Source organism: Mya arenaria, chromosome 2, assembly GCF_026914265.1.
Source record: "Mya arenaria isolate MELC-2E11 chromosome 2, ASM2691426v1".
In the NCBI taxonomy this organism is placed as follows: domain Eukaryota; kingdom Metazoa; phylum Mollusca; class Bivalvia; order Myida; family Myidae; genus Mya; species Mya arenaria.
In genome coordinates this window covers 65,629,267-65,655,866 of record NC_069123.1, presented here as the reverse complement: position 1 = coordinate 65,655,866, position 26,600 = coordinate 65,629,267, and the positions used below count along the sequence as shown (strand labels likewise).

General features: G+C 33.3%; 1 protein-coding gene across 1 annotated transcript; it reads left to right on the top strand.

Annotated features, from left to right (window-relative positions):
* Positions 1 to 7,010: 7,010 nt before the first annotated feature.
* LOC128219629 (uncharacterized) lies at positions 7,011 to 10,747 on the top strand. Its single transcript, XM_052927521.1, has 2 exons — positions 7,011 to 7,179; positions 7,635 to 10,747. The coding sequence occupies exons 1-2, from the start codon at positions 7,101 to 7,103 to the stop codon at positions 8,678 to 8,680; spliced, it is 1,125 nt and encodes a 374-aa protein (XP_052783481.1). The 5' UTR covers positions 7,011 to 7,100; the 3' UTR covers positions 8,681 to 10,747.
* The last annotated feature ends 15,853 nt before the right edge of the window (positions 10,748 to 26,600 follow it).

The window sequence follows — 26,600 nt, the reverse complement described above, 5'->3', positions numbered from 1 at the left end:
TATGCAGGGTCTTGATTATTGTACATGTACCTTATTTAAGGTATGTACAACCTCGAACTCTGTCCATTGATAAATGTATGTTGGGCCTATAACCATGTTCCTTGTTTAATGTATGTAAGGTCTTGAACTCCGTCCCTTGATTAATGTATATAACGTCTTGAACCATGCCCCTCGTTAAATGTATGTAGGGTTGTGAACCCTGTCCCTTTTTAATGTATGTTAGACCTTGAATCCTGTCACTTTCAAAAGTGAAAAGGCCTTAAACCATGTCCCTTGATTAATGTGAGTTTGTTTCTGTTGTCCATTGCAGTATTATTACCACTATAGCCAGTTATTTGTTAAACACAATAACACAAGAGATGCAAACCATTTAAAGTACTTGAAGTAACAATATTATCGTGTTATTATATCCTAAACGATGTACGACAGTCGCATCAACAGTTTCGATCAGTAATGACTTCCGTCAATATCTTCCGGTGTCAAAGGATGGTATTGCGGATTGGATTTGTATGCGATTATTTTTAATATTAACAATGGTATACTCAGGAAATAATTACTTATGGAAATACTAAGTACTTCTGCTGGCACTTTTCAATATTATTGAATTGAAATTAATTAAATTATTAATCAAATCAATATTAATGGACAGCTTTCAAGCTAACAAGCTGTTTATATATTGTTATCAACAGAGATGTTGCAAAACACTACTTGTATAGGTACGAGTACGTGTGTACTTATTGTGCACCACGCCGCACAGGTATGTGTACATTGCACAAGTCTAAATATCATGTACGATGGCACCAGGAAAATGATTAATGCCATAACAGCGAGCCTACAAGTACACTTTATAGAGAAATACCGCCAATAACCTTTAAACTCAGCAGCAACATTAAACTGTACGTGTAGGTACATGAATTACACGTTCACATGCACATCGGTTTTCACAACCTCTCAAATGTGTCATGTCATTCCGTTTTCACATTTATTATGAGGCGGTGAAGTGAAAATAATATTGATGGGCTGTTTATTATTGGCTCAAACCGGTGGCATTATTCGGCCATTAGGACCTGAAGTTCGCACGAAGAAAGTTTCCTTCTGCAGCCAATTGTATAAACAATGGTAAATAATTACCACGGTAAGTAAAACCACCGGTAAATTCCGTGGTAATATCACCATGGCGGTAAATACATTGTATAAAAGAAATTACCAAGGCAGTAAATTTACCAGGGTAAATTTTACCAAAATGTCCCATAATGCAATAGAGTGACGTCATTTTCCCCCATACCTGTCAGATTGGAGGTATCTTTTTTTATAAAAAAATGAAAGTCCACACTCCATTTTTATAAAAAAAACAACATCTAAAAGGCAGGTTTAATTACAAGATTAATTAAATCGGTCCAAAAAGTTACATGGTAAATATTCAACAAAACGGTACAAAGTATTTATAAACTACTCCGTGCGTATCAATAAAACACATGCAACACATTAACAACTTGCTATAGAAATGTTGCACTGAGTTTCATAGAATCGATTCTCATTAAAGTGATAAATAATTCATATCTTTAATCTTAAATGTACCATTGTTTCAGTTTTCCATGTATTTGTTAATTAAAGCTAGGGGTCCATTGTTATATTTTAAACTGAAATATTGCTGAAATTAAGAAAATATGTAAGCAAACACCACTGATTCTTTTAGTGTCAATACAGACACATATTATAAGTGCACTTGATCTTTTCTATATCTCCTATGTGAAATGTCAATTCTTGAAGAATTTCATTTATTAAATGCTGCATCCAAGCACTTTGCAAATTCATAAGATTATTAAACTACAAGCGACATTTGTACAATATATCAGTTATGATTATTATTAATGACCAAATGATCTTAAATCCCTTTCTTTGATCTTGTTTGTAACATATATATATATATATATATATATATATATATATATATATATATATATATATATATGTTAGTATAATTATGTTCCTACCCTTAGGCTTGCAGTAACCTCAACTTGGCACTAAAAGTGCAATCATGTATAATTGACATAATGAAATTATTTTTAGTGTCTTCTTATTTATGTCATCATTGTTTCTGTTTAAAATAGAATAAAACATGATCTCTTCATGTTGTTGTCACCACTATTTAATTATAATTTTTAACAAATTAAAAAACTAAGCTGTCTCATTGTGGATGTCAAATTTAAGTGTTAGAAGTACTTACTCATATTGTCACCAAATTTCCATTTTACAGGAGCATAAAGTAAATATACAAGGAGTGTAACATTTATTTTCTATTTTCATTAAACTATAAATGGTTTTAAATTCAAAATCAAAGTCAATTCTTATGTAGATACCAATAACCAGAACCAGCAATGTTAAACAACATATAAAACACTAGCAGCTCCATGAAGTTCATTTTTGATGTTATCTTGACGGCACATTTGTCATATAACCTTGGTCCTCCACTGGTGGCAATCTAAAGAAAAGTAACATTATTTAGTAATCGTTAAAATTAAATGTTGTCTGTGAAAATCAGCTTCATATCTTAAATTGCTGATTAATGAATACCATTTGGCGCGGATATTGAAATATGGGGGGGGGGGTGACGGCGTTCCGGAGAGGCCAATGTTTCTTTAAATTTGAAAGATAAGTTAACAAGAGCGTCGGTAAGAAATGATGTCTTTAACAATAAACAAACCAGTTATTAATATTTTGCTTTCACTCAAAAACTGATAATTTACAGAAGAAGAAAAAAACATCTTATTATTACCTCACTGCTTTTGGTGTCTTTAATCATGTTTCTGTTATATGTTCTAACATCACACTGGCTCTGCTGGCTTCCGCTGAAAAGCCTAAAATGATTATTCATATTCATTATCACAAAATTTTATGAAATAGTTGTGTACAATTGTATTGAACATAAATGTGTTAATCACAGAACTGTACAGTATATGTAACAGTATAATTTATATACATTTTAACAAACTCAAAAAAATCATACTTCGGTATGTTGTCATACCACAGCTGTTGTTTTTATCAAATATACAGTTAACTTTTATATTATCAATGGACTCTATACAGTATTTGGTTTTGTGCGTCTATATAAAAGAAAACTGTAGAAATAGACTATAGACTGAGGGTATTTTTCATAGAAAATGACGTCATAGCTGTCATTTATTCAATGTTTACAGGCGGTTCAATTTGATTGTAAATATTAATTTGCAATATACTCAAAATATGTGCAAAGTGGGATACATTTCAACAAAGTAAGGTCGAGACCTGCAATCAAGTGTTGGTCTCGAACCATTGCATTGAAGATTTTGGAATTATTTAAAGGTACAGTAAATACATTCTTAAGCTTCCGATTTCTTGTGTCACTGTTTTTGTACATGAACTGTTTTCGTTGGAATATTTTTAATGCAGTTATTTGTTCACACGGTGGTTATTGGCGATTTCTTACCTCTGTCTTCTATTGATATGGATGTAATGGAACAGTATTTTATTCACGAAGTTTCAATTTGTCTTTAAAATCGACAAAATGAGTTGTGAATCGAGCGTTTGTTTATGTCTGATCAGCCATCTTGAATCTGGTAACTGAGACGGTAAATCAATATACCCACCTCTTGGAGGAGGGTAAATATTACCGCGGTAAATAGCTTGGTAAAATCTTAATTTTGTTTTATACAATTGATTACCGCCAATTTACCAGAAAAATTACCGCCGGTAAAATATTACCCTGGGTAAATCTGTTTATACAATTGGCTGCTGGTGACCTTTACGTCAGTCATTCAGAAGCCCAATTGCGATTAGTGGTAAATCGTGATGTTTGAACTTAACCCATTATTCGCTGGAATTCCAAAATTGGTTCGAAGATTTACTTTTAAATATTTGTTCAAACCTTTCCGCCATTTTGTCCATAAACCGGAATTGCTCAGTAAGTAGAGAACAAATGCACCTCTGCGTTGGTTCAAGTCAATAAGGTCAAGTTTTGGCGAGATAATTAATAGATCAAGCTGGCAATTGAACTGTATTCGATAGAAATATTCACATAAACACTGTCACGAAGATGTGTAAAAAAAAGATAAACATGAGACCGTTTTTTAACATGTAAACTGATATGCCTTGCTTGAATGATCGTTGAAATTGAAAACGAAACATGTATGTACGTTATCTATTAACATATGAATGGGATCATTCTTAATTATCTTAATTTTGCACAAACGTAGGCTTTAACAATGTTTTTTAAAAACAATTTCGCCTAATATTCGTTTCGTTCTACCCTTCTTTAGTAGTAGTATTAACATAACACTGTCACGAAGATGTCTAACAAACAAAAAAACAAAACCAAGATAAACATGCGACCGTTTTCACATGTAATCTGATATGGCTTACTTGAATGATCGTTGAAATTGAAAACGTCACTTGTATGAAGGTTATTTATAAATGTATGGATGGGATCATTGTCAACTATATTATGTTATCAACTTTTTAACATTTATTTTCAAAACAATTTCGCCTAATATTCGTTACGCTCTACCCTTCTTTATACGTATCAAAACTACGATCACTCTGGTAAGGGTCGGATCCAGGACACGGCGTTAGAGGGGGCAACGTTCAACATATGAATTGTATAAATGGAGGCAGAACTATTGTGGTCCATTTCAACGAACAGTTTGTATATATTAAGTCTTAAAGCGGCGAAGTGAAGCTGTTGTCAAAAGTCGATTACCCTTTGACCTTCATATTTCACGAGCGAATGCCGGGGGTGGGGCGGACGCAACGCCCCCACCCACCCCCCTAATATCGTCTAGGTTAACTCTTCAGTTCAGTATAGGAGAAAAAAATGTTAACATTTCTGGGAGGGGATACTCCCCCTATGTCAACACTGTATTTAAATTTTAAAAACTGATATTGCTTGCTTGAATGATCGTTGAAATTGTATATTTTCATGAAATTAATATGTTTAAACCAAATAAATATAAAATTCGGTTCAAAATGTCCCGCTCCTAAGAAACGCCCCCTCTAACGTCAAATTCTAGAACCGGCCCTTTGCTCACTGCAAGTATGTGTTTAATACTCACTAATCTATGTTAGGTTACATCAGTATCACATTGAACGTTTGATCTGGAACAAGATTTCCGAAAAACGCATAAACACTACCGAATGTATAGGTTTTAAAGTAATAAAGACTGGCAGTTTCGTAGTCAAGCACTGTATATAATAGAAAATCATATAAAACAGGTGCTTGGTAATATGATTTTAATTTTGATATCATTTATAAATGCCCAAATTGGATTCTTGGGAGTACTTTTCACATAAAATGTCAATGTTAAGCCAGGCAAATATAAAGACTTTGTTAGTTATTCATACATCGAATAAAAAAGCAATGGAATATTACAATCCTTGTTGTCGGATGAAAGGTTCAGACAGCTTGAATGTCGTGCATGAAAAAATTGATTTTATCATGTGAAACATCCGACTTGAAGCAATGAATACACCAAGGACTAAAAATGACATAAATATGTACAAGCAACAAATGTAGCAACAATCCGGTAGATATTCTTTTGAAAAAAACAATCATAACAATTAACAGAATGTACTAAACCTGCATGATAATTATTATTTTTGCAATGGAATTTAACTTTTAAAACTAAGATTGTCATTTCTATCAGAGGTAGAGTAAATCATAATACGTGTTCTTCATGTAATGTTACTGTAGATATTGTTACCGAATATACAACTTTATGTGTTATTTATGCTAAAAGTGTTTTGTTTTGTAAATCAAATACTATTGCAATATTGCAAAACAGGCAATGTTTAGTCTTCTAAAAAGACAAAATACTTATGTTTATCTATTGATTTACGAATTGATTTTGTACAAAATTACTAAACCTATTTTACTATACGGTTGTGAATGTTAAGGATTTGGTAACAATTATATGCTCGGACAATGAGAACAGTTTAATATCTTCGACATTTAGAACATATAAGGAAAACACTCAGTGACTTAGACATAAAGATCTTACCAAATATGCTGTAAACATATTGCAAACATAACCATTATGGCATATTGAGTAAATAGTGTACACAGATTTCTATATTGGTTACAGTTAACCAAGTGTTTCTTATGATGACCTCCACTTTTTAAATGCACGCCATGTGATAGTGTCGTTGGCTGAATATTGACACCACATTACAGCTAGTTTAGCAGTGTGATAACAAGTTAAACCCCATTTAAAATACAAGCCTTATTTTCAGCCTATATGCAATAATTTGAAGTACTACGCTTAATCATTAAGAGTTTCAACTTCACGTCATCTTACTGTTTCATAATTTTAATTTGGCAACCTAAACATTATCAATAAAGGTATTTGGATTAATTATTTATTTACCTTTTATCAGCATTTTGCCAAGTGCTGAGTGCTGCCTTTCGTAAACTGCTGGTCATCAGTTTTGAACTGATTTTCATAACAAAATAATTCCAAAAAAGTCCTTTGTATTCAACTCATTAAATCAGAAAATAAACCGTTTCCGGTTGAAATGGATGCCAAATTCAGCGATGAAATGTGTCTGCCAATTAGGTTGTATTCTAAGCCAGTTAGATGACCTAAAGTAACATCTTTATACGCTCACTCCGCCCATTCTTAATCATTACATTTTTTTTCATGTCAACTAACTATTACATAATACATGATAACAACAGAACATTTAGCTCAATCGATTATTTTCAAATACTGATGGGTACGGAGATGGGGTATATTGCCGCGATATTACATTTATTGCTAGCTTAACATATATTATTAGGATGAATGGGTAAATTTCCCGCTATATTACATTTATTGTCAGCTTTACATACATTATTAGGTTGAGTGGGAATGTTTGCCGCGATATTACATTCATTGTCAGTTTTACATATATATTTAAGTTGAGTGTGTATATTTGCCGCGATATTACATTTATTGTTAGTTTAACATATAACATTAGGTTGACTGGGTATATTTGCAGCGATATTACATTTATTGTCAGCTTTACATATATTATTAGGTTAAGTGTTTTGCATACAACTTGTAACTTGGATTTCATCTGTGTTAATTATGGGAGCGTTAAGGCGGAAAACTGCTCTCTTTGGTTTTTTATTGGTTGTTAGTTCTGTGACAGTGCTTAAGTTGACAGGTTGGTCAATATAAAATACTTGATATACGTATTTCTTTGATATGTTTTCCTATAAAAATGTTTTTAAAAATGATAATACTATGAACAAGCTTGCATAACATCGTATTTCATTACGATATACAGTACACTTAAATGGAACTCTCTTGGAGTTATTTGTACTGCGCCGGTTTAAAGTCATTAATAGCGAAACAAGGCTTAGCTCATTATTGCGTTCGTATAGAATATGTTTTAAACTCCTTTCAAAGGATTATGAGATTTAAACAAAATCAGTTCAATTTTCATAATGACAAACAACCTTTAATTTGTAAAATCAAATATGTGTTATAGATATGGCAAACTGATCTAAGATAATAACATATTTAAGGGTTAATATACTTTACACTTAATATATACTTAGCGACATTAATACATGGGGATTGTACGAAAGCAATTCGATTTGTTCTATATATCTTCAGATATGAATAGACGTGTGATTCAAACAATGCAAACGTTTTCACCAAGTACACAAAGCGCTCCGGAAATCATTTTATTTGTTGAACTGAACATGTCTGTTTTCCAAACAACATATTCTGTTGTTGCTGAAGATTTTCTTGCACCCACTGATGCGATAAGACCACTCATTCCACACATCATACACCAGACGTTTGAGACGGTCATGATTCCCTCTAAATTGGAGAGTCATATTCGCACAGTTGTCAACATGAACGCCAACTGGACATACCATTTTTGGACAGATAACGCAGGAAGAAATCTAGTGAAGGAGAGACATCCAAATTTACTTCCCATTTGGGATAAATACAAGAGAAACATAATGCGTGCTGACGCGTTACGCTACGTTGTGTTGTATGAATTTGGTGGTGCGTATTTGGACCTTGACGTCGTGGCATACCGCTCGTTTAACCGGATAACATACAAGTACGGATGTATTATCCCACCAGAGCCAATAGAACACAGTGCATTGTTGTACAACATGACCGTGCTGTTGAACAATGCAATTATGTTTTGTCAAGCAAAACATCCGATAATGAGGGCACTATTGAATGGACTAGAAGGTACAATGAACCATAAAGATGTAATGTATGCAACAGGTCCGATATTTCTGACTAGCAACTTTAAGTCTTACGTGAAAGAATGTTTATTGAATAAATCTGTCATCATTAACAATGACAACAGCGGGACTACCGTGTCATATGTATCAGGGGAAGCCTATATACACGACATACACGTCGCAAATGTTGCATTCTTTAATGATGAAATTGACTACAATTCGCAGGAAAAGAAATTTCATACAACTTGTAAAAATGTCTCCGATTCCTCGGATATTGTTCGACAAGCTTGTGGCCATTTTCTCAACAAGGCGGTGAAAAGACAAATTAGCCCTCTGGCATTTACAGGACATAAATGGGTTCATTTGTGGCTCCGGAGTAAAGCGGAAATTCAAAAGAAATTAAACAAGAATATTTCTGAAATACTCTCAGGAAAAACAATTACGATATTTTAAAGCCTGTACAACTTTGAAATTTGACCTTTTTTGTCGCTTTGATGTTCTGTTTTGAAATCGAAACTAATGTATTTTAAACGTTAATGCCTTTTTAGCATCGATTCAGATTTCAAAATATAGCATTAACTTGAAAAACGGTGAAAATTCATGTATGTCCTCAGTGTCAGAAAGACTCAAAAGCGCAAGATATAAAATAAAAACTAATATTGATCAAGAACGGTTTCAACCGTAAAAACCCAGCATATTAAATTTAACTAATTTTGAGAAAATTTAATAATTATCAAGGGAGGGAACTCTTTCTCAGCGCCGAATGTTTAATTGTCCGCCCTTCTTTATTTTGGCGCCTTTCTCACTTGTTCTCTAGTTTTAATCTGGTTCGGACGTGTGTTTTCTTAACGACTCAAATTCGCTCATTTCTGTTATTTTGTGTATTTTATTCATTGCAAGACTGTCCTGTAAATATTGAAACACTTTGTTTATATGCCCATTTTTTAAGCCGTAGCATGAAATCTCTCCAAAGTATTAAAAACTTTATTAACGGGGCTCGTATTTACCATGTCTTGCGAGGAGAAGTTTTCCCTGATATTTCCAACATTTCTTTGCAACTCACTTACAGAGGGCTAGGAAAGTTACTATTTCATTCCCCAAAGCAGGCTCCGCCCATAACGCCAGATATATTGAAGCAAATTTATGTTGTTCTAGATTTTGCTATTCCATTTCATGCTACGATATGGTGCTTATTTTTGTTTGCATTTTACATGATGTGCAGGAAATCAAGCATAGTTCCTGATTCTAGTGTTATGTTTGATAAGTCTAAATACCTGTGTAGAAACGATGTGTCAGTGACAGATTTTGGCATTGTTGTTTTACTTAAGTATGCTAAAACTAATCAATTCGGGGACAAAAACGTAGTTATTCCGTTGTGTAAAAATGACTCTTCTTCTTTATGTCCAGTAAAAGCGTTTCAAAACATGTGTAGGTTAGTTCCCTTGGCACCCTCAGAACCGTTGTTTGGTACAGTTTCCGTTGGGGAGGTGATCCCACTTGACGCGAGCTGCGTTGATCGTATGTTTCGACGTATTATGACGCAACTTCCGATTGCTCACGCTCACGAATACACCATGCACTCCTTCAGACGCGGAGGAGCTTCCTTCTATTTTAAATGCGGTGTGCCGGGGGAACTTATTCAATTGTTTGGTAACTGGAAATACGACTGTTACCTACGCTACCTTAGATTTTCATTTTCTAGCATGACTGACGCGGCACGGCTTGTCGCTTTGGCTTCCTAATTTAGATTCTGGTATTTAAGTTCAGGTTTTGGCCGTTTTTGGGAGGATTTTTGGGTGTGTTGACAAAACTTTATATCTATGTTATTTTCATTTACAATCTAGCAGCCCATTACTTCGGCCAACTTAAATTTATATTTTACATTTGTCTTTGTTTTTCCTGAGCGCAATAATTTAACTAATTTTGAGAAAATTTAATAATTATCAAGGGATGGAACTCTTTCTCAGCGCCGAATGTTTAATTGTCCGCCCTTCTTTATTTTGGCGCCTTTCTCACTTGTTCTCTAGTTTTAATCCGGTTCGGACGTGTGTTTTCTGCCTCCCTCCCGCCCGATTCTTTTATTTCTTTTTGTCGAACAAGTTCTCAATTTTATCTTTGCTTACATAGTTACCCCTTTTCTTCCCTCTTTTATTTAAGGACATTGAATATTATATTATGTTTTTTTCACTTTATTATGCTTTCTGATGTAGTGTATCCTTGCATTGAGGATTTTTGGCTGCTTTTGACAAATTTTTATATCTATGTTAATTTCATTTACAATCTAGCAGCCCATTATTTCGGCCAAATTAAATTTATATTTTACATTTGTCTTTGTTTTTCCTGAGCGCAATAATTATATTAAAAGAAATGTTTTACTATATTGTACATACTTTTTTATAGTTTCTAACATACAAAAGTTATATGACAATGACTGGGGCTGAATCTCAAACATTGACGACGTATGGCTTGTAAGTAATATGTTCATGTATTTTAAGCTTTATTAATAAACGTCCAAGGATATGACTTGACTAATTATTTAAAGAAAAGTTGTTATCAACATGAACACTAAAGGAATATTGTAAATAGCATACTCACTCGTTGTTGTTTGCTACGTTATCCTACGGTGATAAAGAACTGTTTAAATTGCACAACCGTTTGTTTGTTATCTACCACTTTTGTCTTTATGTTCAGTTTCGATTCCAGTCGATTTAATTATCCAGTCGATTTAATTTTCATTCTTTTTCAATTTAAACATATTTACTTTAAAAACTGACATGTTCTTTAAGAATATGTTTTTCATTAAGTTGAGGATTGAACACTTTGGTTATCATATGGTTACTATCATACATGTATTTTCGAAATTAGATAAACTTATAATTAAAAATCTGTTATAACAATCATTAAGTTTTGATCATTTTGTTTTTATTAATATAAATTAGGAACATGGCAACATTCGAATAACCAAAATCTGAAAAACAGTTTTATAATAACAAGAGCTGTCACAGAGACAGCGCGCTCGACTATTCCGCCGCTTTTCAGTGTAAGGATTGAAAAACATGCATGTATCACTGTTAGATAAGATTTCAATGCAATACATGATGTGCTGAGATATTAACATAAATGTGGTTACATGCAAAATTTTAAGTGTAATAATAAAGGGCCATTATTTGCAAAATACAGTTATCTAACTGGTTATTCAATTAGGTTAGGTGGTTGAATACCATTGTTTAAAGTCTCAATGCAATACATCAAGTAGTTGCTGAGATAGTGTCCTATGTGTGCTAGCATGCAAGACCTTAACCAGAATTTCAAAGTCGCATAATAAAGGGGCAACAATTATATAATATGAAAGATAGAGTTATCTTACTTGATTAAATACGAAGGTAAAATGGTTGGGAGCCTGTGTGTAAAGTTTCAATGCAATACATGATGTATTCGCTGAGGTATTGACCTAAATGTGGTAACATACAAAACCTTAACCAAATCTTCTATGTCGAATAAAAAAGGGGCCATTATTTGAATTTAAAGCAAACTAGAGTTATCTTACTTGGTTATTTAAGTAGATTGGATGGTTGAGTACCATTTTATAAAGTCTCAATGCAATACATCCAGTAGTTGCTGAGATATTAACCTATATGTGCTTACATACAAAACCTTAACCAGAATTTCTAAGTCAAATAATAAAGGCCCATAATTTGCATCATATTCAAAAAAAGTTATCTGACTTCATTACTTTAGTAGATTATATAGTTGGGAATACATATCTAAAGTTTCAATGCAATACATGATATACTTGCTGAGATATTGACTTAAATGTGGTTACATGCAAAACCGTAACCAGAATTTCTAAGCTGAATAATAAAGGGCAATTATTTTGCATTATATGCAGAGTAGAGTTATCTAACTTGATTAATTAGGTAGGTTGGATGGTTGAGTACCATTGTATCGAGTCTCAATGCAATACCTCAAGTAGTTGCTGAGATATTAACCAATGTGTGCTTACATGCAAAACCTTAACCAGAATTTCTAAGTCGAATAATAAAGGGCACTTATTTGTATTAAATGCAAACAAGAGTTATCTAACTTGATTAATTAAGTAGGTTGGATGGTTGAGTGCCATTGTATCGAGTCTCAATGCAATACCTCAAGTAGTTGCTGAGATATTAACCAATGTGTGCTTACACGCAAAACCTTAACCAGAACTTCTAAGTCGAATAATAAAGGGCACTTATTTGTATTAAATGCAAACTAGAGTTATCTAACTTGATTAATTAAGTAGGTTGGATGGTTGAGAACCATTGTATCAAGTCTCAATGCAATACGTCAAGTAGTTGCTGAGATATTAACCTATGTGTGCTTGCACGCAAAACCTTAACCAAGGGGTGACACCGACGCCGACGCCGACGCAGACGCCGACACAGACGCTTTGGTGAGTAGTATAGCTCTCCTTATTCTTCGAATAGTCGAGCTAAAACTTATGCAGATATGTAGGCTGTTACTAAAACCCGCATAGGCTTACACAGTTCAGTATACTTATAGAAGCGACTTATTTAACTAAATTAAAATGTTATGTAAATGCGTTTTGGCTATTGCGGTTACAAGTTGCTTCATCAATTTGTTGCACACTTTTAAGACACCACTCGATTATCAATTGGCGACGGCCACAAGTCGGGGATCAGTCTTGCTAAGTTGTGAAAAAGGGCATATATTGAATGTAACCATATATATGTTTATATTCAAAATACAAGATTCAAACATATTCATTAAGTGTCGCATCCGAATGATTGTTTCTTGTTATATGCATATACATCAATCATATACCATGTGCCATACAATAGTAGTTAAAGAGACAAGCTGAGGTCGGACTGGTTTGTAGTACATCTAACTATAATAATTTATATTTATTGATAGTAACAACATATTGTTGACATGTTTAAACGCATAACAAGAGGTTCATGAATATATTTACATACGCGCCCAAGAACACTAATGTTCATTGTTTGCAAATGTTCGATAACTTCTGCAATACTTCGTCTAACAAAGTACAAATTTTAAGATTTCTGTTTTCGAACAGTATCGTAATTTGTACAAATACATACAAAATGATACACACACATCTTCTAAATCACCGAGCTACATATAAGATACTATCTTTGATTATGGTCAATTATACCGTTGCCGTATCAGCCTGTTCAATGCGTACCGGGTTTGAAAGCAATGGGATAAGTTTTCAGAACTTTGTCTAAATGCAATGAAAATTCTAATATACTTAAAACTCTATCAACAGTCAGATCCTATGTTAAATTGTCCATAATAGGAAAAATAAATTTATGAGAATACGTCATGAGGTGTACTAAAGAAGTGTTGTTAGTGTCGAGAATTAGATTTTATTTTCAGCTCTCTCAGTCGCTATATTTAAGAGTCTTAAAATGAAGAAACAAAAGTTAGTTTGTAAAGTTAATAGGTAATTCCCGAAAGTTAATGTTCAAATGGGCTCGTTCTTATGTATATAAGACAAGAGTGAGTCTGAATGTGCAAACACCGACCGATTGCTTAGTGGTAGAGTGTTCGCCTCAAGTGCGAAAGGCCAAGGGTTCAAACCCTAGCCGCATCTATCTGAAAGGAGTAACATAATGATACCAGTAGCTCAATTTCCTAGCGCTCGACATTAGAAGGAAAGTACTTGGAAAATGGTGTACTCAGTACTGGTTCAGATCGTGCAGTTCAGTCAGATTGTATTAGTTACTAGCTGCGTCAATTGGTTACAAAAACATATCAATAATTTCATGTATCAAACTATTTTAAGTGTTGAACGAGTATGATAAGTGTAAAACGTTGTGTTTGGCGAAGTTTCAAATTCATTGATGATGTCAAATAGTAACAAAAATCGATCGGTGACCTTGGGCTGAGCATTGCATGAAAATCATAGAGCATTCCTCGAGATATTCGACAAAAATGTCACTAAGCTTGAAGTATTGGCCCGTACAGTGTATATCAAATTTCAACACTTGGCCAGCTAGATCTTAACATAGACAATTGTCACCCTGAATGCTGAAAATGGGGCGTAGAGGGAGGTTTTACTGCCTTTTGATACATATTGACAGTAGCGGACACTAATTCTTAAATAGCAAGGTCGTTGTTAATTGTGAACACTATATATCACATTTTATAGAAATATAGTTAAAACAATATTTATTCAATTTTAGTATTATCTGCTCAAATGCTTAATCTGCTCTTTTCAGGTTTTCATTCCTTTTTATAACCGATCGCCATGTACGAGTATATATGCAGAATATTCAATTATTCAATGATCAAGGGTCGTCTTCATATTGTATGAACTGATTGTTACGAAATAAGTTTTGTTCTATTCTGTTCTGTTCTGTTATCTGGTTTACAACTGATGTTTTTAATAATGTAACTATAACCTTTTCTACATGTATCCAATTGTTATTGCAGTTATATCCATCAGTTTTTCTGTATATCTGATATTAAAAACAGGACGACAAACAATATATTACTAAGGGTTTAATCCAAAATAGTTTCTTCTCGCAAGCACATTGATTCTGAGGCGGTGAAAAGAAACTAATACTGATGGGCTGGTAATTATTGAATCGATGCGGTTGGCATTATTCTGTAAAAAGGACCTGAAGCTCACAGGAAGAAAGTTTCCTTCTGCTGACCTTTCCGTCGGCCATTTTGAAGCCCAATTGCGATAAGTGGTAAACAGCGATATTTGAATTTAACCCAGTCTTAGCTGGAATTCCAGAAATGGTTCAACCTTAAACTTTAAATATGTATTCAAACCTTTCCTCCATGTTGTCTATAAACCGGAATTGCTCAGTAAGTAGAGAATAATTGAACCACTGCGTTTGTTCAATGTCAATTAGGTCAAGTTTTGGCAAAATGGAAATAACAATCGATCAAGCTGGCAATTGAGCTGTAGTCGATAGAAGTATTCACATAAACACTGTCACGAAGATATGTAAAAAAATATGAGCCCGTTTTTAACATGTAAGCTTCTATGCCTTGCTTGAATGATCGTTGAAATTGAAAACGAAACGTGTCTGTACGTTATCTATTGAAATATGAATGGGATCATTCTTAACTATCTTATATTTGCACAAACGTAAGTTTTAACAATGTATTTTTTCAAAACAATTTCACCTAATATTCGTTACGCTCTACCCTTCTTTATACGTATCAAAACTACGATCACTCTGGTAAGGGTCGGATCCAGGACACGGCGTTAGAGGGTGCAACGTTCAACATATGGATTGTATAAATGGAGGGTATTGGTCCATCCCCAAGAACAGTGTGTCGATATTTAGTCTAAAGAAGCAGAGTCAAGGGGTTGTCAAAAGTTGAGTACCCTTTGACCTTTATATTTCACTAGCGGATGTGGAGGGTGGAGGGGTTGGTGGAGCGCAGCTAGCGCCCCCCCCCCTCATCTCCCCCTAAAATCGTCCAAGTTTACTCTTCATTTCAATAAAGGAGAAAAAAGTAATAATCGTAAATGAAATTATATGGGTACTCCCACCCAACACCCTATCAACACTTTAAATAAATATAAGAATATGATCATTACAAGCTCTTAGGTTTCGACCAAATTCAAAATATTTTGAATGTAATATATGTTGTCACTTGTTTATTTTCATGAAATTTATATCTTTAAACCAAATAAATATATAATTCGGTTCAAAATGTTCCGCCCGTACTCACTGCACGTATGTGGTCACTACTTACTAAGCTATGTTAGGCTAACAACAGTATCTAATTGAACGTTTGAACCGCAACATGTCTTCATGTAAATGTGTAAATTATAGATTTTTCAGAGAACGATTTGAACTAAATCATTTTCTAGTTAAGTGGTTAGTTGGCGGAATATAAACATAAATGACAGATATTATTATCTTCAGTTTGTGATTCTAATCGTATTGGTGGTGAATTTCATTATTTGTTAGAGTTGTTGTTATTTGTTGTTATTTCATTTACAAAAGACTACGTTTCATTGATGACTTTAATTTTAGAACCCCAAATATAATGTCATTTAATGTCGGGTTATGAAATTAAATTCAGATAGTATTAAATTCTTAAAGTTGTGTAAAATCATTTGAATGAAATATATCGTTAGCAAAATAAACTTTAGAATATAATGCACTCCTCTGATTTCCATGATGTGGAATACTATATTACGGCTAAAGCTCCTTTATATGTATAATATGTGAACTGCAATGATTATTTTGTCACGCATGTATGACATTAGTTTACTGAATAAACTTGACACCAAACTTGATGTATGATTAGATTACACTGATTACCAGGTTACGTCATTAAAAAAGGTTTATAATTGAGCACACTGAAGATGAAAATATTCAAATTAGTGTTTCAATTATCAACTAGTCCCATACATCAATTAAATGTTTCCTTTTTTAAAATAGAACAGAACAGAACAGAAGTTTATTTCGACTTATGCAAAAAAGCATCTCGTCAAACTAATATATACAATTAAACAAACTATTAATGCGTGTGGTCATCGTTACAAGGTAGCCAATATCAATAACAATTCAAAAATAGTTCTAGAAATATGGAGAATGTTCACGTATAACAATATTGTGAATAATAAAAAATATAAGAAGCTGTTTATCTAGTTATTTAGATACATTATGGAAATGCAGATGATTAGTGGTCAAAACAGTGATTATACGGTTACGACTTAAACAATATCATTGATTAATAGGTTTCTTCTATTATTTGCCTGTACTAAAAATTTACATAAATATACAATATATATATATAGTTGTTTTGTTATTACTACTTACTAGTTGAGTAAATTTTAACATGCTGGGTTTTACATAAAAATACTTTTTAATGAAAATTGAACGTAGGTCATCGAAACAATTACATCTTGTAACAAAATGAAATTCATCCTCAATTTCCTATGTATGGCATAATAAACATAATCTTTCATTTATGGCAGTCTGTTTTGTCCGTACCTGCCAGTTTCAATACGTAACCTGTGCGCTGATACACGTAATTGAGTGAGGTATTTTCTATTAGTTTTGTTATATAATAAATTAAGATATTCAGCCATGCCAAACGTACTGTGCAGATGCAAGTATAGAAGTTTGGCACTGTTGGCAATATTAGCACGCCACTTTTGTAGTAAACTATCGATTATACGTTGTTTAAAGACTGGAGCAAAGAGTTTGACATTATAATTCCCAGGATTAACCCAGACGTCTAAAAATCCATTCTCCTCAAGTAGACATTTAACGTTAGATGCCCAAGTTGTGAGGCCTTCCTCGCTTAAATCAACTGATTTACGGTATAACAAATTTAATAAAATATTATTAGACTGTTGTACTTTGAACCAATATTTAATAATTAGCACGTATCTGTTAATATGTAGTTTGCTTAACTCCTAGAAGCGATTTGCAAAATTTTCGGTGGATCCTTTCTATATTTTTCGATTTTGAAACCCCCCAGACAGAACTCGCATAGTTAAGGTTCGAACATAAAAATGAGTCAGTCAATTGAAGTGCAATTTTCGGAGGAACGTCATATTTGTTAATATTTTTGTTTAATACGTCCATAGCCTTTAGAGCCTTACGACTACTTATTGGTTATTTAAAACAAAAGTGCCCCTGTAGTTAAATACTGTGCCTAGATAGTTAAAGTTGTCAACTACTTCAAGTGGTACGCCACTATAGACCCAAGTTTCATTAGCCCCAACCGGTCCTTTTTTACGGAATACTACAAACTTAGTTTTTCTTATATGTACTTCTAAGCCCCACGTTTGGCAATAATCGTAAAGATGGTCTAAACTTCTTTATAAGTCTTCTACTGAGTTTCCAATTATTACCATATCGTCTGCAAAAAAGTAAAATTATAATACATAAATCGTATAAGCTAATACCACAGTCAACTTTCTGTTGTAGAAACAGTTTTAGATCTTCTAGGAATAATGCAAACGATACCGGCGAATTATTTTGTCTTTGGCGTAAACCAAAAGAAATATCAAAGCAATCGGAGACGGAATTGCAATGTTTGACACACGATTTTACCACAGAATAAATTGCTCTAAATATTTTAGGTAGTTTCCCATCCAGCCCCATTTTAAAAAGTTTGTACCACAGAGCATTCCTATAAACAGAGTCAAATGCCTTGTTGAGGTCTACAAATGCGCATGGTAATCGTAACTTATTGAAAATGGCATTTTCGATAACATGATGTAAAACAAATATTGCATCTTCTGTGCTAGATATAAAATAAAATATAACCAACATTTCTAGCAAAATCAAATCGCCTATCGGCCGGTGTTTATTATTGACTTTGAAGTTTTATATCTGAATAAACCAAGGGTGGTATGCAGTATGCAACTTCAGTCAATCATATGCTCATGCATCCGTGACTTTTTATTCTGTTTGCTTATTTATACAGTTCGGTATATATCAGATAACCAACATCAATCTTAGATCCAGTCTAGACCTACACTGAATAGCACCACAAACTTCATAAATTAGCTCAGCGCCCAATGAGAACTGTTTAATATCTTAGACATTTAGAACATATAAGGAAAACACTCAGTGACTTAGACATAAAGATCTTACCGAATAATCTCTAAATATATTCCAAACATCACCATTGTGGCATTTTGAGTTAATAGCCTGCAATAAATTCTATATTTGATATAGTTAACCGAAATATTTCGAATAATGACCTCATTTTAAATGTACTCCATGTGAGTGTGGGCTATCGTAGCGTGAATATTGTCATCATATCAGTAGGTTGAGTGGCTATATTTGCCACAATATTACATTTACTGTCAGCTTTACGTAAATCATTACGTTTAGTGGATATATTTGCCGCGATATTTCATTCATTGTGGGTAAATTTGCCGCAATATTACATTTATTGTCAGCTTCGCATATATCATTAGGTTGATTGGGTATATTTGCCACGATATTACATTTATTGTCAGCGTCACATTTATCATTAGGTCGAGTAGTTTAATTTTCTGCGGTATTACATTTAATGTCAGCTTTACATATATCATTAAGTTAACTAGCTATATTCACCGTGTTATTACATACATTGTCAGACTTACATTATATAATTAGATTGAGTGGGTATATTTGTCGCGAAATAACATTTATTGTCAGTTTTACATATTTCATTTGGTTAAATGAGTATATTTTCCGCGATATTACATTTGTTGTCAGTTTTACATCTATTATTAGGTCGACTGGGCATATTTGCCCCGATACTACATTTTATGTCAGCTTAAAATATGCCATAAGGGTGAGTGTTTTGCATGCTGCATGTAACTTGTATTTCATCTGTGTTCATTATGCGAGCTTTAAGCCGGAACGCGGTTCTCTTTGGATTTTTATTTGTTGTCAGTTCTGTGACAGTGTTTAGGCTTACAGGTTCGTCAATATAAAGATATTTTATAGAAGTATTTCTTTAAAAAATAAGTATTTTTCTTTTATTTTTTCCAAGAGATATAATACGATGAACAAGCAACTATAAATCGTGTTCGGTATACGCTTTAATGAATCTTTATTGGAGTTATTCGTACTGTGCAGGTTTAAATTTCTTTAAAGTCGCTTTAAGCGGAATCAGGCTAAGCTCAATTATAACATTCAAATTGTATTGGTACAAATTGTGTTTTAAACTCCTAAAAATACTTATGAGACTTGAAGGAAGTCATTTCAAGTTTTATAATTACAAACTATCTTTAATATGTAAAATTAAATTTGTGTTATAAATATGGCTAACTGGACTAAGATATAAACATAACATATTTAAGGGCTATTTTACATTACACTTAAGATGTTTCAAAACATTGGTGCTTGGGGATTGTACGAAAACAAATCGATTAGTTATTTATTTTTTCAGATATACCTAGAGGTGTGATTAAAACCATGCAAACATTTTCACTAGGGACACAAACCGCTCTAGAAATCGTTTTACCTGTTGAACTCAACATTTCTGTTTTCCAAACGACATATTCTGCTGTTGCTGAAGATTTTCTTGCATCCACTGATGCAATAAAACCACGTATTCCACACATAATACACCAGACGTTTGAGACGGTCATGATTCCCTCTAAATTGGAGAGTTACATTCGCACAGTTGTCAAATGAACGCCAACTGGACATACCATTTTTGGACAGATAACGCAGGAAGAAATCTAGTGAAGGAGAGACATCCAAATTTACTTCCCATTTGGGATAAATACAAGAGAAACATAATGCGAGCTGACGCTTTACGCTACGTTGTGTTGTATGAATTCGGTGGTGCGTATTTGGACCTTGACGTCGTGGCATACCGCTCGTTTAACCGGATAACATACAAGTACGGATGTATTATCCCACCAGAGCCAATAGAGCACACTGTATTTTTTATACAAAACGCCCTTGCTGTTAAAAATGCAATTATGTTTTGTCAAGCAAAACAGCCGATAATGAGGGCACTATTGAATGGACTAGAAGGTACAATGAACCATAAAGATGTAATGTATGCAACAGGTCCGATATTTCTGACTAGCATCTTTAAGTCCTATCTGAAAGAATGTTTATTGAACAAATCTATCATCGTTAACAATGACAACAGCGGGACAACCGTGTCATATGTATCAGGGGAAGCCTATATACACGACATTCACGTCGCAAATGTTGCATTCTTTAATGATGAAATTGACTACAATTCGCAGAAGACATTTCATCAATTCTGTAAAATGGTCTCTGATTCCTCGTATCTTGCGAGACAAGCTTGTGGCCACTTTATAAACAAAGCGATGAAAAGACAAATTAGCCCTCTGGCATTTACAGGACATAAATGGTTTCACCTGTGGCAACGAAGTAAAGAGGATCTTCAAAAGATGTTAAACAAGAATATTTCAGAAATACTCTCAGGAAAATCAATTACGATAGTGTAAAGCCCATACAATTATGAAATATATTATGTCTTGTTTATGTTATATTTGTAATCAAAATCGATATATTTCAAACGTTAATGTTTCTTTTTAATCCATTCTAATTTCAAAACATAATATGTACTTGACGAAACAGGGAAAACAAACAATGTTAGTCCTCAGTGTCAGAAAGACTCAAAAGCGCAAGATATAAAATAAAAGATATATCATGATAAAAACAACTGTTACAGTCATAAAACCCGGCATATTGAAGATGCACTCTTATAACTCCCAAAAAAGATGTACCACAATTAATACAATTGTTTAAATAAACGCAAAAGGAAGAAAAAAAAATGCCAAAACAAAGGTTCTTATGAAGGAAACCAAGTTTAATTCGTATGAAAGGTGCAGAAAACATGGTATTTCTACCTTATGAGACGAAAGTAGATCACAGTAAATTATTTAGCACTCACCAATCATTGAATATTTTGCGTTTTCAGCTATTAAATACACGGTTACAATCTTTTTATCAGTAAAAGTTTTTTTTCCATAAATGCATTATTTAGTAAGTAGTTAAATGTTTATCACTCAAAAATTATGTTTGTTATTCATGTATATGTATTGATTTTAAATAAGAGTGTAACTTAAAATTTTGTTAAGAGAAACTTGTTTAAATATACTGTGCGTGCATGTTTTATAAAAAATGACTTAGTTTTATTGTTTGTGACATATAAAAAATCAACTACTGGATCTGAATCTCAATAATATTATTCTGTATTTTAAGCTTGATTAAGAAACGTCCAATGATACTACTTGACTCATTATTTAAAGTAAAGTTGTTACCACCCTGAACACTAAAAGTAATAGTGTAAATAACATACTTACTCGTTGTTGTTTGCTACGTTATACTACGGTGATAAAGAACTCTTTAAATTGAACAACCGTATGTTTGTTATCTACCACCTTTGTCTTTACGTTCGGTTTCGATTCCAATCGAATTAATTTTCATTCTTTTTCAATTTAAACATATTTACTTTAAAAACTGACATGTTCTTTAAGAATATGTTTTCATTAAGTTGAGGATTGAACACTTTGGTTAATATTATACATGTATTTTCGAAATGAGATAAAAATATAATTTAAAAAATCTGTTATAAAAATCATTAAGTTATTTTTTGTTTTTATTGATATAAATGAGGAACATGGCAACATTTGAAAAATCAAAATTCGAAAAAAGAACTTATGCAGACATACAGGCTGTTACTAAAACCCGGATAGCCTTAAACAGTTCATTATACTTTTTAGAAGGGACTTACAGAATTATTAAACTGAACTAAAAAATAGAAACATACATGGTTAGGTTTATGCGAGGTTTGTTGTTTGAAGTTACAAGTTGCTTCAGTTGCACACTTTTAAGACACCACTCGATTTTCAATTGGCGACGGCCACAAGTCGGGTATTAGTCTTGATAAGTTGTGTAGTATAGAGCATATACTGAATGTAACCCGAAATATTTATTATTTAAGATTTAAACATATTCAATAAGTGTCGCAGCCGAATAAATGTTTTTCTTGTTACATGCTAAATTATCATAGTTGATCACGTGCCATGTCAAATATTTCTATTTTTTTAAAGAACTCCTTTATGTATATCAGTAAAAGTGGAAAAAAAGTTAAGAAATATAATAATTAGTAAGTTATCATATGCTTCATCAATAAAAAAATGCTTGTATCACATACCATGTTACAGAGACAATCGGAGGTCGGACTGGTTTGTAGTACATCTAACTATAATAATTTCTATTTATTGATAGGAACACTATATTGTTGACGACGTTTAAACGCTTAACAAGATTTTCATAAATATATTTTCATCACCGCTCAAGATCTCTAATGCTCATGGTTTGTAAAAGTTCAATAACTTCTGCATAATTGGTCTAACAAAGAACACTTTTTAAGATTTCTTTTTAGAACAATTTTGTAATTTACAAACACATACAAAATGATACACATCGTCTGAATCACCGATCGACATATAAGATACTATCTTTGATTATGATCAATTACACCGTTGCCGTATCAACCTGTTTCAATGCTTACCGGGTGTGAAGATAGCCTTAAGTTTGTCAAGTCAATGAGATAAGTTTTTTTGGAACTTGCTCAAAATGCAATGAAACTTTTAATACACTTAAAACTCTATAAATAGTATACCTTCCAACTCTGCTTACCTGATATTTTTATGACGAAATTATTAGTTGTGTGTAAACTCCGAAACGAACCGTTGCCGAAAGTGCTTTCCACGACGATATTGTAGTTGGTAGAAATAAATGAGTTATACGAGTAATATTATGACGAAGGTTAACAGAATTGCGAATAATGTAGAAGGTTGTATCAATAACTCGGGTCGGAATAAGTTAAGTGAGATGGGCTGGTGTAAAGAGATGAAACATCTTGTAAAAGAGTGTGAGTTATGTTCCCTTCTTCTCTCCTTCATAGGGTCAAGTCCTGTTTCAATATAAAGATTAGAAATGGAAACGAGTCGTGTTGCCCGGATATGATTTGCGCTGCCTCATGCTGAACTTTCTCTAGATCTTTTTCATCATGTTGCGTAAGATGGTCCCAAACAACATCGGCATATTCTGGCCAAATAAATGTTTTATATAGTACTTTTAGCGATTTGCGATCAAGGACATATTTGAATGATCGCATGAGGTAGATACGTTGCCAGGCCTTGTTTTTTACGGACTAAATATGTCCATGCCATGAACAGTTATTTGATAGTTTGACGCAAATATGTTTATTGGAAGTAACAGTCACTATTTGAACATCATCCATAAAGATGGGTGAATGTGCCCGTCTGTTTATTTTTTGAGAGTTAAGAAGTGATTCAGTTTTCGCCGTATTGAATGAAACAAGCCACCTTTCTGCCTACGTATGGATCTTTTCCATGTCACCATTTAATTGCTGAGAAGCAAACAAGGGGTCATCGTGGAATCCTTAGAAACAAAACCTGACTGAAATGGTGTAAGGAAATCGCCTTGACGGAGAAATTGAACATGCATTTATGCAAAATTCTTTCTAGAACCTTACTTATAACACTCAAAAGGGATATTGGACGGTAATTACAGACGTCTTAACGTTTGACTTCTTAAAATTCGCTTAAACACGAGAGGTTTCCATTTGCTAGGTACCTTACCAGAACAAAGAGAGTAATTAAAAAGGTCTCGAAGGGGCTGTGATGTTTCGGTTGCTATCTCCCTTAGAACATAGCTGTTTATAGAGTCCGGTCCTGTTGCTTTACCAGTCTTCAGAACCTTTATTTAGTCATGCAAACCTTGATTGGAAATATCGAAATCTTGCATGGAATTGGTATAAGAGACAGTGGGAAGAAATGTGTAATAAATAGTAAGATCGGTCTGTGACTGAAAGAAGTTTTTCAGGCCCCAATTTCTCGAAACTTCATAAGCTTAACAGGCTTAAGTCGCTTATTGCAATCAGCCAAAATACATACAAATAATGGACTTTGATAAATGAAAAATGGTTTGCTAATGAGCATACAGATTTTTCTTATATGATTTATAAAAACTCTTAAAGAAGTAAATATAACGCAAATTATAGAACAACAAAACTAGTGAGTTTAGCTTATTCCTGTTATAAGGCACTTAAGAAAGTTCGAGAAATTTGGGCCAGAAGATTTGCATTGTCAATGTTTGATTCGTAGACGGTGCCGTTGTGGACGAGAGGGGAAATGTGCTGTGATGTCGAAGTAGGACTAGTAATTTTTAATGATTTTCCAAAAGTCCAAGAGGGAATTATCTCGTAATATCGAAGCAAGTTTTTATAATCTGTTTGCTTGGCAGTTCTTATAATATGGTTGGCATGATTGCGTATCATCCTATAAGCCCGCCAGTTGTGTTCATTATTCGATAATCTGGCTCTTCTATATGCTCTTTGTCTTTGACGGATTAACTTACGAATTTCATTATGAAACCAGGAAGGCTCCTGAGTGCGAATCGTGATAAACTTTGACGGGATAAATATTTCACAAAATGTCATAAGTTGATTAGTGATATTATTAGCGGACATATCAATATCTGTGTGGAAACATGAACTCCAGTCAAAAGAGGACACAAGTGATCGAAGTTCGACATAAATCAATAATATGTTATATGCTATAAGTAGAAATTATTAAACTGCTAGATTGTACTGCACGAGCTTATTTATATATGAAAGCATGTCATGGTCCCAATTAGTTATGCTTGTAGGTATCCCAAACAAACCTGAGACAAGTGCTTGATTAACTTTATATGTTCGTCAAAGTTATGAGAATTCATTTAATGGATTTGAATTTTGCTGTTTCGGCTTTACGTTCTTATGTGCGGAAATCATGAGAAAATAGAAACACAGGTAAGTATTTGTTTTAAAGAAATCTGTTTTAAAGTAAGTATTTGAATCGTCACATTTTTAGCAATATTCAGTGTGACTTTGCAATTATATGACCCTTTTCTCGCAGATAACATGATAGGGAACATAAAATGAATCATCGTGCCGAATGAAATGATCTTTTTCAAAAAGGGCAACATATTTCTGACTAGCACCAGCTTTGTCGAGCTCCTCATTTCGATGTACCTCCTCTTGCCAATCCCAGTAGTGTATTGTTGATTATGTGCGTTTGGCAATCGGAACGTTCTGTGACCAGATCCAGACGCATAAGCTCAAATCCAGTAATCCAGACGCCTTTTAAATAGAACTGTTATAATGCAATAAATATCTCGTCGTGGATAAGATAAACCAAACCTTGGCGTAAATACAGTAAAACGCCGGGATAATAACTCGAATTTGTTTAATATTGATATTTATTCTAAGTATTTTAAAACCAATTTAACAGATGATCATGTTTAATTATCAGTAAATGGGGGACTCTGTTGAAACGTCGGGTATTTGACAATTTAAAATAACACTGGATTAAAGGATTAAACCTCCGTCTTTTCAAATATTGGAAATATTTGAAGACAATAATTCAGAAATCGGAATTTAATGTCTTTTTATAGCAAAAATGTGTATCATTTATTCCCGATTTTATCACGAAGATAATTTATAAATACGATATAATTTGTATTTTTTATTTCCACTTCAGGTTGTAACAAAAGCAGAAAATGGGCGAAACACCCAGAGGGCAAACCGTGCTGGTGTCGTGCGGTTGTCTATAACGTTTGGGCTATGTTGTTCCTCTGTCCAAAATGTTGAACAAAATTGGCAGGCAGCCAATATGGCGTATTATTGAATCGATGAATTTGAAAATGTTAACACTATTCCTAATTTTGACGCATAATAAACATGAATTAAGGTGAAGATGAAAAACTATGTCTACTGCATTGAATAATTCCATAATTCGAGTATAAGAAATGCGATAATATTTAAATGACAACACAACCACTGAACAACTAGGGTCAAA